Source organism: Chiloscyllium plagiosum, unplaced genomic scaffold (assembly GCF_037043375.1).
Source record: "Chiloscyllium plagiosum isolate Xiang-an unplaced genomic scaffold, Cpla_swu_hap1 HiC_scaffold_32, whole genome shotgun sequence".
Lineage (NCBI taxonomy): Eukaryota > Metazoa > Chordata > Chondrichthyes > Orectolobiformes > Hemiscylliidae > Chiloscyllium > Chiloscyllium plagiosum.
Genome location: NW_028270170.1, coordinates 22,856,429 through 22,870,475, shown reverse-complemented (window position 1 = coordinate 22,870,475; position 14,047 = coordinate 22,856,429). Strand labels below are relative to the sequence as shown.

The following is a 14,047-nucleotide window of genomic DNA, read 5'->3' as shown; positions in this document are numbered from 1 at the left end:
GTTGTAAAAAAAACTTAACCAAAAATGCTGCCTGCCACAGTGCACAGTACATCCTCAAGGGCTGTGTTCTCTCCATACTTAAGCCACTAGAAGTGAGTGTAAACAACCTGGTAGGTCATTGGTATTTGTTCTGAAAGCTCAGCATGTTTGTATGAGTTTTTGCCTTCCTGACCTCCACAGACCATCAATTGCAGAGAATATTGCAAGCCACAAAATCAGGTTAGTCCAATCAGCTGTGACATTATTGAATGGTGGAGCAGACTATCCTTGTTTTGTGTTCACAGGTGACAGGGAACACGTATAGTTCAGTTGTGGGGGGAGAGATTACAATTGGCAGGAGCCAGAAAGTGTGATCAGGTCAGTTAGATATTCCTCTAATGGTCACAGGGGTGAGTTAGTAGTGAATCAGAGAGGTCAGTTTAACCAGTTTCACAGGAGTCAGATTCGTTTTCACTCCTCCATTTTCTCTTGATAAATGCTAAGTCAGTCATAACCCTTCAACTCTAACTCCGAGTTGAGCACTTTCTCAGAGGGTTCCAGACATCAGGTAATTGCTCACCAAAAGTTTCAAATTCTCAGGAGTCAGCTGTGTCAGGACTATTGCATTGACATGGTGCGTGTTTCTTTCTACACTGCTGAAGCAATTATCCATCAGGAAATCAAAGTTCTTGTTCCAAATCTGCCTACGCTTAAGGTATTTCTCCACAGTAAAATCGGTGCTTTACAGGCAGTAGAGCTGTACTTATCATGAGACTCAGTGAATGTATTCAACCAACCAGAAAATGGTCCTGCGTTATTCCAAACTTAACATTTATAGTGCTGTGGAGGCTGAGCTGAATGAAGGCATTATTACTTAGCATTCTTACTAAGTATAAGGCCAGAATAGAGATAGGCATGGCAAACTTTAACTGACCAATGGGCTATCTAAAGAAAGTGATTCAGGTACAAGAAAGTTCCAAAAGGGAAAGGAAAGACAAATAAATCCAGAGCTCCATGGATAACAAAGCTCATAGATTACAAATTAAAGAAGAGAAATGTGCTTATGAACAAGCATCAAAAAATACAATTGAAGACTGAGAAGGATACGTAAGGTTGAAACAAGGTTAAAAATCAAATTAGAGAAGCAAAGAATTATGGGAAAATGCTGCAGTCATCATGAAGGAGAACCCCAACATCATCTATAGGCACATAAATAGAAAAAGAGTGGTAAAAGGACTAAGGCCGATTAAAGATCAAAAAGGGGATGTAAACATGGAGGCAGGGGACATAGCTGAGGAATTAAATTATTACATTGCATCTGTTTTTATGAAGGAGGTGGATGCAACACAGGTCATGATGACAGAGAAAGAAACTGTGGCTAGAAGGGTTAAAAATTGATGAGGAAGGACCATTGGATAGATTATTGGTTTGTAAAATGACTGGAGGTCCCAGGATTGCAATGATATTGTAGGAAGTAAGAATGGCAATTGCAAGGCCATTGTAGGATTTCGGTTTGCAAGTCTCCAGTGTTCCCAAAACTCAGAAAGTGGCAGAACACTGGAGAACTACAAACATTGCTCCCTTGTTTTTTTTAATATCATTTGTTTTAAGTTTGGATTAGGATGTATGGGATTTCTGTGTGTCCAAACTTGTTATTTAACTTGTGTGTATTTCTGTAGCCATGCTGATTTGTTTTAAACAGTTTGTGAGAGCAACTTTGGCAGCACTGATGGCATTTTGTTTACTTTGGGATATTTTCCAATTTAGCAAGGTAACCACTATACTTTAAGTGGTTACTATTAGAAATTCTAGACTTTGGGATTTTTTTAGACTTCGGAGAGCACTCATAGCTTAAAAGGAAAGACGTTTTTGTAGTTTTACTTATTTTTGTTCTGTAAAATCCTTGGATGGAGATGGTGGTGTAGAGCAGTGTTCCTGAGAAGGTTATAGAAAACTAGATTTCCTTAAAATAAGGCGTCAATGATAGTCCCAAACCAGAAGTATTGGAATAAAAGCCTCAAGAGGTTACTTGAAACTGAATACGTTGAAGATCAGGTGTATGGTATCTCCAGAAAGAGTCTAACAGCATTTCCAGTCTAGGAGTTGAAGTTGTGATTACCTTAAGCCTATCAAGGTGTCAGGATGATTTTTTTTTCCTGTGGTGCAAGTATTGTACAATGGTTGCTTCTGGATCCTGTACAAGGAATGTCATTGTTTTGGAAATTTTAAAGAAGTGGGATGAGATTATAATTTTATATAAAATTATAATTCTACTGTGTTTAAAGCTCTTTGAATTTGCATTATAAAAATAAAGTTTGGTTTCTTGCATTTACCTTCATTTCTTTGATTAATAAATTTGGTTTTATTGTTAAAACAAAATCTATAATATAGTGTGTTTATGTTTCAGTAAGAGACCACCTCTCATTTAAGTCTTTTGGTTAAAACCAAAACAAAACATGATCCATCAAGCCAGCTTTCAATCTGGGATCTTACTTGTCCAGTAATATCATCAGCTGTGATCATATCAATAGACAATAGGTGCAGGAGTAGGCCATTCTGCCCTTTGAGCGTGCACCACTATTCAATATGATCATGGCTGATCATCCTTAATCAGTATCCTGTTCCTGCCTTATCTCCATAACCCTTGAGAGCTCTATCCAACACTTTTTTAAATGAATCCAGAGACTAGGCCTCCACTGGCCTCTAGGGCAGAGCATTCTACACAGCCACCACTCTCTGGGTGAAGAAGTTTCTCCTCATCTCTGTCCTAAATGGTCTATCCCGTATTTTTAAGCTGTGTCCTCTGGTTCGGCACTCACCCATCAGTGGAAACATGTTTCCTGCCTCCAGAGTGTTCAATCCTTTAATAATCTTATATGTCTCAATCAGATCCCCTCTCAGTCTTCTAAACTCAAGGGTATACAAGCCCAGTCGCTCCAGTCTTTCAGTGTAAGGTAGTCCCGCCATTCCAGGAATTGACCTCATGAACCGACGCTACACTCCCTCAATAGCCAGAATGTCTTTCCTCAAATTTGGAGACCAGAACTGCACACAGTACTCCAAGTGTGGTCTCACCAGGGCCCTGTACAGCTGCGGAAGAACCTCTTTGCTTCTATACTCAATCCCTCTTGTTATGAAGGCCAGCATGCTATTAGCCTTCTTCACTACCTGCTGTACCTGCATGCTTACCTTCATTAACTGGTGTACAAGAATGAGGAGAAAGTGAGGACTGCAGATGCTGAAGATCAGAGCTGATAATGTGTTGCTGGAAAAGCGCAGCAGGTCAGGCAGCATCTAAGGAGCAGGAGAATCGACGTTTCGGGCATGAGCCTTTCTTCAGGAAGCTTTTAAAGCTTCCTGAAGAAGGGCTCATGCCCGAAACGTCGATTCTCCTGATCCTTGGATGCTGCCTGACCTGCTGCGCTTTTCCAGCAACACATTTTCAGCTCCTCAGTGGTGTACAAGAACACCCAGATCTCTCTGTACTGCCCCTTTACCTAAATTGATTCCATTTAGGTAGTAATCTGCCTTCCTGTTCTTGCCACCAAAGTGGATAACCATACATTTATCCACATTAAACTGCATCTGACCACTCACCTAACTTGTCCAGGTCACCCTGTAATCTCCTAACATCCTCATCACCCTGCCACCCAGCTTAGTATCATCAGCAAATTTGCTAATGTTATTACTAATACCATCTTCTATATCATTAATATATATTGTAAAAAGCTGCGGTCCCAGCACTGATCCCTGCGGTACCCCACTGGTCACTGCCTGCCATTCTGAAATGGAGCCGTTTATCACTACTGTTTGTTTCCTGTCAGCCAACCAACTTTCAATCCAAGTTAGCACTTTGCCCCCAATACCATGCGCCCTAATTTTGCTCACTAACCTCCTATGCGGGACTTTATCAAAAGCTTTCTGAAAGTCCAGGTACACTACATCTCTACTGGATCTCCCTCGTCCATCTTCAGAGTTATATCCTCAAATAATTCCAGAAGATTAGTCAAGCATGATTTCCCCTTCATAAATCCATGCTGACTCTGACCTATCCTGTTACTACTATCCAGATGTGTCGTAATTTCATCCTTTATAATTGACTCCAGCATCTTTCCCACCACTGAGGTCAAACTAACTGGTCTATAATTTCCTGTTTTCTCTCTCCCACCTTTCTTAAAAAGTGGTACAACATTAGCCACCCTCCAATCCGCAGGAACTGATCCCCAATCTATCGAACTCTGGAAAATAATCACCAACGCATCCACGATTTCTCGAGCCACCGCCTTCAGTACCCTGGGAAGTAGACCATCAGGCTCCGGGGACTTATCAACCTTCGGACCTAACAGTCTCTCCAACACCAATTCCTGGCAAATATAAATTCCCTTAAGTTCAGGTCCTTCAGCCACTGTTACCTTAGGGAGATTGCTTGTGTCTTCCCCAGTGAACACAGATCTGAAGTACCAATTCAATTCTTCTGCCATTTCTTTGTTCCCTGTAATATATTCCCCTGTTTCTGTCTTCAAGGGCCCAATTTTAGTCTTAACCATTTTTTTGCCTTTCACATACCTAAAAAAACTTTTACTATCCTCCTTTATATTATTGGCCAGTTTACCTTCGTACCTCATTTTTTCTCTGCATATTTCCTTCTTAATAATCCTCTGTTGTTCTTTAAAAGCTTCCCAGTCCTCCGTTTTCCCACTTATCTTTGCTATGTTATTCTTTTTCTCTTTTAACTTTATATGTTTCTTAACTTCCCTCGTCAGCCACAGTCACCCATGCCTCCTCCTAGGATCTTTCTTCCTTTTTGGAATGAATGATTCTGCAACTTCTGCATTATCCACAGAAATATCCGTCATTGTTCCTCCACTGTCATCCCTATCAAGGACAAGCCCTGCAATTGCAGACCAGTCAGTGTGGAGAAGCTTTTGGAAACAATTCTTTAGGAAAGAGTTAGTAGTCACAGGGAAAAGGTGGGTTCATTCAGAAGATCCAGTATGGATTTCTGAAGGGGAATTATTTTTCACTATTTTTCTAGCATTTTCTGAAGAGGTAACCAAGTTAATAAGGGTAATGCTAATGATACATAAACTTCCAGAAGATTCAGTACAGTGCCACACAACAAACTTGCAAGAAAAGTTTAATCCATGGAATAGGAGGTAGCAAAATAAGTACAAAATTCACTGAATGATAAGAAACAGATAGCGATCAGTGGATATTTGTCAGGCCGGATGGTTTGTCTTCGAGTTCTGCAAGGTTTAGTTCTAAGATCCTTCCTTTCCAAACAAATATTAATGATATCAATTTTGATGTCCAGGATAGAATTTCAACATTTTCAGATGATAGAAAACTTGACAGCATTTTAAACTTTGCACAGGGCCAACTTAAAAAATCAAAAGGACATCAAATAAGTTGGTTGAGTAGACGGAAAGTAGGTAAATAACATACAATGCTGAGTAGTACGAGGTGATGCATTTTGTTAGAAAGTACACGAATATATGAAATAACATGAGGGGTAGCGTTGGAAAGGGGTGCAGGAGCAGTATATATATATATGTACAGATCACTGAAAGTGGAAGGACAGGTGGAGAGAGCAGTTAGTAAAGCATACAGTATTCTGGGTTTTATTAATAGGAACGTTGACTTCAAGACCAAGGAGCTGATGCTAAACTTGTAAAGGACAACTGTTAGACCTTAGCTAGATTAAAAGGTAAAGTCATCACAGTCCTACTGAACAATAAGGCCGCTCACTCAATAGAGGGAGATGATTGTTGGTGGTTTAACTTGAGGGTCACCACATCTCAGTTGAAGGGAGAGGTTGAGAAGGAGGGTCCTTCATGGTAACCTCACCCAGTGCAGGAATTGAACCTGTCTTTAGGTGATAGTTTGCATTGCAAACCAGCTGTCCAGTCAACTGAGCCGAGTGTCCCATAGTCTGCTATAGAGTATTGTGTTCAGTTCCATTGTCACACTACAGGAAGAATGCGAATGGATTGGCGAGAAGAGACTTACAAGAATGGATCCAGGAACGAGAAGCTTCAGTTATGAGGATGGGGAGGATATAGTCAGTCTGTCCTCCTTAGAGAGAATAGCTAAGAGAAGATCTGATAGAGGTTTTCAAAATCACGAGGGGGCTGGGTAGAGTAGAAATGTTTCCAATCATAAAAGGATCAAGAATCAGAGGGTATGATTGGGTGAGAAAAAGTTTTTCACACCAGTGATTCAAGTCTGGAATGCACTGCCTGGAAATGTGATGGAAGCAAATTCAGTTGATGTATTCAGGTGGACTTTGGATGGTTATTTAATTTTTTTAAAATGTGCAACAGTATAGGGAAGAGGTGGGAGAATGTTTTGATACTTATTTGGAGAATGGATGCACACATGATGAGCCAAGAGGTCTCATTCTGCCTTATTACCCTTCTGTAATCCTGTGGTGTGGGCCTTCTCAGTGGATTAACTGGTAAACCAGCATGCCAGTGTATGTCATTCGATTAGTTAGCTGCCCTCTGCCTCAGCATCCCAGAATAGATTAATGATGCAATCACAAAGAACAGAGTAGGCATGCACAGAGATTAGTTGACAAAAAGATCAGACTCTGTTGTGATCTGCAATTATTGTAGAATTTCTCTGAAGTGCCTTCTCTACATTTACTCGAGAAAGAATGGTTGTGTAATTGTTGCATGGTATATTGTTGTCATATTTTATATCTGTTCACAGCATTGGACAGTAACACTGTATATTCATTATAGTTGTTCGTATAAGTTAAGAATTTAACAAGTATTCCAAGCCGTTGTGATTTGACTTTCAGGTAAACACTGGAGTTCGGTGAAGCGCTATACTTCTACTGTAGGCTACTCGCTGCTAGAAGCCCAAAAGCATGAAAAAGAAGAAGCAGAAACTGTTACAGCATTAGCCTCTCTGTCAGTAGACACTGCACAAAGCAATTCTGAACCAGAGGCCAGGTAACATGTCACGAAATTCTGGGGGTGTTTTTAGATAATATTAAGTAATTAGCACAGTTTAATTTCAAAAGAAAAGTATACTTGGTTATTCCTGTCATGGATGGAAGAGTTGCCACTAAATTAACTTTATTTGAGGCTAATCTGTTTTTATCATTAAGCAATTGGTAGGACTCAGCAAATCAGACTTCCAACCCACCATCAGATTTTATCTCTTAAAAAACATAATAATTTTGACAGAATCAGATATGAGGATTTTGACTTTTGGTTCACCAGCATTTTCATTATTTCCCCTGATATCATTATAGCCATGCATTATGGCCTGTAGCCCTGAGTAATTATAATAGCAGGGCTCTTCTCAGCAAGGCATAAATGTCTAAATCTGTCTTTCAAGAGAAAATGAGGTCTGCAGATGCTGGAGATCAGAGATGGAAATGTGTTGCTGGAGAAGCGCAGCAGGTCAGGCAGCATCTAGGGAACAGGAGAATCGACGTTTCGGGCATTAGCCCTTCTTCAGGTGGGGGGAGGGGAAATGAGGAAGCTGGTTCCTCCAACTACAAGGGATGATGCAGATTTCTCCAGCTTCCTCATTTCCCCTCCCCCCACATTATCTCAGTCCCAACCCTCGGACTCAGCACCGCCTTCTTGACCTGCGATCTTCTTCCCAACCTCTCTACCCCCACCCCTCTCCGGCCTATCACCCTCACCTTAACCTCCTTCCACCTATCGCATTCCCAACGCCCCTCCCCCAAGTCCTTCCTCCCTACCTTTTATCCTAGCCTGCTGGACACACCCTCCTCATTGCTGAAGAAGGGCTTATGCCCGAAATGTCGATTCTCCTGCTCCTTGGATGCTGCCTGACCTACTACGCTTTTCCAGCAACACATTTTTCAGCTCTGATCTCCAATATCTGCAGTCCTCACTTTCTCCTGGGAGGAATATGTCTTGTAAACATGGAATATTCTTAAATCAAAAACCATTGCTAAGTGGCAAAGCCAGCAGCAGATCTGGAGATAAATCCATGACAAACCATGTTCAGGATTCATTTGCTTCATAAGCAGCATATCTGCATTCTCTTCAGAAAGTGTGTGCACTTTGGCAACCTCTTTCAGTACCATTTCAACAGCAGAGAAAGGGATTTTGAGAAGCATTTTTTATGCAGCTTTCTCACAAGCCCTTATGGATGTGGATACTGCTTTGGATTTGTGATCAAATTGTTATTTAGAATTGAACTTTATTTAGAGCCTGACTTATTGAAGTTGCACCAATTATTAATTGGCAAATTTTACAAGCTTTCATTCTTCAACCCCCATATTAATTCTCTCAACAATGGTGTAATTTTCAGAAAATAATCACTTTGTCATTTTTTTGTCCTCACATTGATCGTTGTAGCTGTGCTTAACCAAGCTTCATTCAAAGTTTGAGCACTTGCACTTTATAAAACTGGTCACAGAATATCAGTCAAGGGCAGAAATTACTTATTTTTCCATTCCATGGCCCAAAAACAGAGTGACTGATTTATTATAACCCTTCCTGCTGAGATCAGATAACAGACTGGGGTCAAGCCTGGGACCTTACTAGTCTGTGCTAAACTTAGCTAATCACTGAAATGCCTTTCTGACCTATCAGAAGAGCCATTTTTGAACAATTAAGGCTTCGTGATAGGAAGCCACTTTCCAGTTCGGTTTCAGTACCTGTCAAAAACTACAGATTGGATTGGTTTATGTACAGTTAACTTTGAAACCTTAAAGTTTAATATTTGCTGGCATTTCTCAGCACTGATTTCATTGTATAAATAGAATAATTGATAGTTCCAGATGTGATACCATGTATAAACAACTAGCAGTTCTGACCTTAAAGTACTTCGCCTGCAAAGCTGTAACTTTGTCAACTACATATGTGTCCGCTGGTCTGTTTTCTATGGCAGCCCTGCACTAGACTTTACCAGAGTTCATTTGAATTTATTCAGTTCTTAACCATAACATAATCGTATAATCTTCATTTTCAGGTTTATTTTTATTCCCCGGGTTAAATTCAAACTCATAATTCAAAATTGCTTAAATGTAATCTGATGGGGTTTTTTTCAGTTTTATGTACCCACTTTGTTTCATGATTTATTCAAGTTACTGCATATCTTGTCAATTTTAATGGAAGAAGAATTAAAATTTTCTACCTTCTTGTACCAGAATTAAACAAACTTTATGATTAGACCTGAAATTTCCATTTCTAGCTGCCATAAAATTTTAATTACCCATGGAGGCTGTATGTGTGATCTTTCTTTGGTGTCTAATAATATTCATCTTCTGCATTGTAAGCTTACAACCAAATGACCTTCACTTAGAATTCACCAGCTTCCAATCTCTCCACTTTCCCACCTCATCTCAGGCCGAGCCCTCCCTGTCCACCCTGCCCCTTTTAAGCAAACATTATCTTTCTGTCTTCCTTCCCACCTATCCACTCCACCCTTTCCACTCACCAGTCACAGCCGCCACCTACCTGCATCCACCCATCACCATCCTATCACCTTTTGCCCAGCTCCAACCCCCTCCTCAATTCATTTCGCAGCCCCCTTCCCCTCCCCCAAGTCCTGATGAAAGGTTCCGACCTGAAACATCAACTCCCCTCCTCCTATGCTACTTGACCTGCTGTGCTTTTTCTAGCTCCACTCTTTATCCTGTCTAACAATATTTATACAAGTAATCTAAATAAGTTTAAACTTTGCGTTTTTGCTATCAGAAAAAGAGTAATTTAATACAAGTGTGCTATGTTTATTTCTTAGTTAGAATTTTCCCTGATATACATCAATACAATATTGTTTTTCCTCACTGGTCAGCTGGATTTTTAACTAAATATGATGCATTTCCAGAGATATTTTGAGAAACAAACTGAAATTAAAAATTACCTGAAAAAAAAGTGAGTAAACGTAATAGTTAAAATAGTTGGAAACTTTGTAGATCTCTATTTCTGATCCCCTTTATGGTAAGATTTAGAAAAAACTCTTTATTTTTGTGTTTTTTTATATAGGCAGGGAGATGAACCAATGGAAGAAGAGCCAGCAATGTAAAGTGCCAATGGTCATATTACTGTCACCTGTGTGAATCTTTCTTGTAACCTCCTTTAAAGTCTATCAGACATACAGTGTCCATTGTCTGCCTCTGACAGTGTTATTGTATTGAACTTGAACTGTTGTGAAAAACATCTAGTCTTCAAGCTAGATTCACGAGCCAATCTGTCTGTATTTGAAGACCTGAAATTGGAAGAGTTTAAAGGGACACCGCAGCTTTGTATTTCTTCAAAGTTCATCTGTTCTCCCTTAAGGGAGAATAATGTTTTAAAGGTTACAAAACACTTGAGGCTTTGATTTCAGATCTCTAGCCTAAGTGCAGTGGTAAGATGTGAACGTTTGAAATGGTTATAAGAGTTGAAAAGTCTGCTTCCAAGAGGATGTTGAAAAGCAGGAAAGAAAAAATGATGGAGAGGAAGCAGCATAATAATTTTGTCATGAGAATTGAAAGGAAATTTGTGCCTTTTTCAAAAAAAAGTAGTTGAAACTCACAACTTCATTTTTAAATGCCTTAATTTACATCAGTGAAATACTGCTGTTGGTTTTTGGAACATAGTCAAAGATGACATGATCACCCGATTTAAAAATCTTCAGCTACTTTTAATCACATTGATGAACAATACCCCTCTCTGTATAAACTTTAGGTTTGATTTATTTATTTCTTTTTTGTAATATTTCTTAAACTTTATTTGTGAATTTAGCTGATGACCAATTGTTATCTTGATTTTTGTTTTTTGTTTAGTTGTGTAAATAGTCTTGTAATATTGTTATGTATATCTTTTGAGGTTCTCTGGTTGCTATTTGAAGTAGCCTAATTTGGTTCCCTTGTTCTTTGTTACCTTGAAAGCTTTAAATTTAAAAAGAGAGGTTAACTCGATATAATTTTCATACAATTTTATTGTTTATGTATTCTGAAAATGTTTATTTTGTGTTTTTTTTAAAAGTATCTCCTTAATACGTGTTTAAGGAGATTTCAGTTTCTGCTGGGTAAGGTGGTCTGCTGTTTGCTTTTGTATTGTGGTTCAACTGGAAAGGAGAACCAGAGATTTTTGGACTGTAGGTCTAACTTTGGAATATTTTCAGCTGAATTTCTAAGATGTTCTGTTAACTATTTCTTTTCATGAATAGTAGCGTTTAATTTGAGCATCTAATAATTGGTAGAATTCAATTCATGTATTTTAATCAAGAAGGCCGTTAATGATGTATGTTTTATCTTAATGCCTTTCCAAAACTAGAAAGCAAACTAATTAAGTTAATAGGCTTTTAATAATGCAGGTACAGCGGTTGTTAAATTGTGGCATTAAGTGCCCTGATTGGAAGCAAAATGATAACCCTGATAATCTTTGTTTGATTGAACAGATATGCTATGCAGTATAACTTGCACAGATTCGTTTTTTTCTTGAATGCTCACAGAGGATTGCTCAGTAAGCAAATGATTGGAGTAGTCGGACACTAGATGATGTTGTGGGAGGTGCGGGATTTCACCACTTCATTACACAATAAATTTTAAAAATTGTTTATTTAGTGTTTTAAGGGTCAAAACGTTTTATTACCTTGGCAGATAAGCAAGACCTGGTTAAATAGTTGACTAAGAAACCAAGTTGCGGGCCCTAGTAAAAGAATGAAGAAGTTTCACAAATTAGTTTGTGCAAAAACGTACATATTTAATCATGTAAAGGTTATAGAGAAGTAGGTTTTCTAGGTTCACCAGTAGAAAAAATGTTGTGTTACAAAATAAGAAATAGATGAGAGACTTCATGACTGAATGAATGTTTGTGGACTTTGTCCTGCTGTTAAACCAATATTCACGTAAACAGAAAATAACATCAAAGAGACCTTGAATGACAGACTTGGACCTGTGTTGTACACGGTTGGTGTTGTAAACAGTAGACAGACACTATAAGATTGATTCAGTGAATCTGTAAATGTTTGAAGTGAAGGGCTGGGCCTCTCAATACAGGTTAACTGAAGATTTGCTGCCGTACTTGGGTTGGCCTTAGAAGGTAATACAAGTGCAGTCCATGCATTTCACAACAGTGAATGAAGCTTTACTTGCCATCTGCAACATTGGCGTGAATTTTGTAAAATGGTGTTTTTTTCACGCAAGCAGCTTGGTATTGATGTATTTTAGTAAACAAAATATATTTTACATTTCTGGCTTAAAGACATACAATATAAATATTGTATATATAGAATATATTGTTTAAATTCATAGATTTGCTGCTGTTTGGGTGGATAAATACTATAACTTTTTCAATAATGACTTTGGGTGGATATAGTAATGTTAAAGTCTTGGCTGGAATGCAATTGAAGATTCCAGTTGTAACAGTTGTGCATACATTCCTTTTAGTTTTAGTTGAATCCTGTTTTCATTCCTTTATTTATGAAGTGATGGAAAGTTTTAACAAGAAGTTGCTTGATTTTTGGGTCCACTGGATGGGCTTTTCTGACCATGAGAATGCTGCAGCATTAATGTATTAGCTTTCAAGATGAAAGTAACAATTTCATTACTAAAGTTAGTGAGATTTGAAATAAAATATGGATTTCATGGTGACCTTATAAATGTATACGATTAGGGTGAAGATGGGAGTTTGTTTAAATTATTTGTTCAAATCTTAATGTTTGTACAAAAAATTGTGCTGTTACATTGTTTTAAATACAGTTTAAGATGAATCTAGCATGACTGCTCAGCTGTAAGATGGAGAAAGTAATGTGTTTTAAACAGTGAAACTGGGTTTCCTGTACAAATATTGATTTTTCCAATGTGTGCCTAGTGTCTGGAAAATGCTTCTTCCAGGGCCAATCCTGTAGATTTTAGTGATAGATGGACTTGCTTCATAATATTTTTGGTTCCATCAAGCACCTTCAACAGAAAAATCAAATCAAATATAAAAAAAGGAAAACTGAAAATGCCATTCAAATTAGTTACCTGGTTCATATTAAACATTCAAACTGGGAGACTAACAGTCGTTATTTCCCTTTAGGATTCTCTGCAAGTGCAAACTTTGCTTCGCCAAAACTCCTTATGCTAGATTATCCAATGGGGTATACAAAGCTTGGTGTTTAAATTTATAATTATAATAGACATCTCTGTTGGAGGAATAAAGAAGCAAGTTTTAATGACAGCTTGCATTACACTGTATCACAGAAGAGTGCAGATATGCCGTGTGTTATTAAATTGTACTGTGTTGCTGTAATCTTTTCACCAATACAGTCTTGGTAACCATAATTGACTATGGAACAATTATTTTCTTGTTTATTTTATTCTGCCTTGATATATACTTGTTCCTATGAGGTAAAAAGCCTTTATCTAGAATCTACTGGAGGATGGATGTATCAATGTGGTGAAACAGTCTGTCTATAACCATTTCCTTGCTGTGTCGGCAACAATCTATTTGAATTTATTTTCAAATGTATAACTGCAACAATTGTTAAATTTACATTTAAGCCACATTTTTATTGTTTTTGTATCCATTGACACCACCCAGTGTCACTAATAGAATTGTCAATAAGTTTAATGTCTGTATTTAGGTGAAGTGCTAAGTGTATGTATAGTGATTTATTAACAGTATTGTATCGTAGGAGTTGTTTATAATTTTTGTCACATTCAAATTAATGTAAATCTCAGATTTCCTTCTCCCTCTGTCACTCCATCTTCCCTTCCTGTATTGTTTGGAGTCCAGTATTTTGTATCATGTTATAACATTTGTGTTTGTGTAAATAAATTTATTTGTTTCTGGCAAAATGTGTGTCTCTCCAATCACCTAATGTGCTCATATTTTGCAATGTATAATATTCAGCACCATTTATCATGCTGACAACTTAAATCATGCGCATAGGCAGACGGAAGAAACATCTTGTTAAACTACAAGGGCAGTGGCTCTTGATGACTCATTTGTAATTCTTGATGCTGTGAAACTATTACAAAATGTTGATAAATTCTTCAGCTGGTTGACAAGGAGGACCTACTCTTAATTTCCAGACTGCAGTGGGCAGCAGTGAGGCTGCTTCAATTCACTTCAGCACTCCTGGACTAAACAGTGGAAAG

The 14,047-nt window shown here is 38.2% G+C and overlaps 1 protein-coding gene across 14 annotated transcripts in view; it reads left to right on the top strand.

Annotated features, from left to right (window-relative positions):
* hdac5 (histone deacetylase 5) overlaps nt 1-13,744 on the top strand; it is a 438,683-nt gene extending 424,939 nt beyond the window's left edge. For all 14 annotated transcript variants that reach the window (XM_087977867.1, XM_043675117.2, XM_043675114.2 and 11 more), the window contains 2 exons: nt 6,785-6,938; nt 9,960-13,744. In XM_087977867.1, coding sequence (XP_087833993.1) covers nt 6,785-6,938; nt 9,960-9,999 — 194 coding nt within the window. In that variant the 3' untranslated portion in view covers nt 10,000-13,744. The remainder of the gene's footprint in view (nt 1-6,784; nt 6,939-9,959) is intronic.
* The last annotated feature ends 303 nt before the right edge of the window (nt 13,745-14,047 follow it).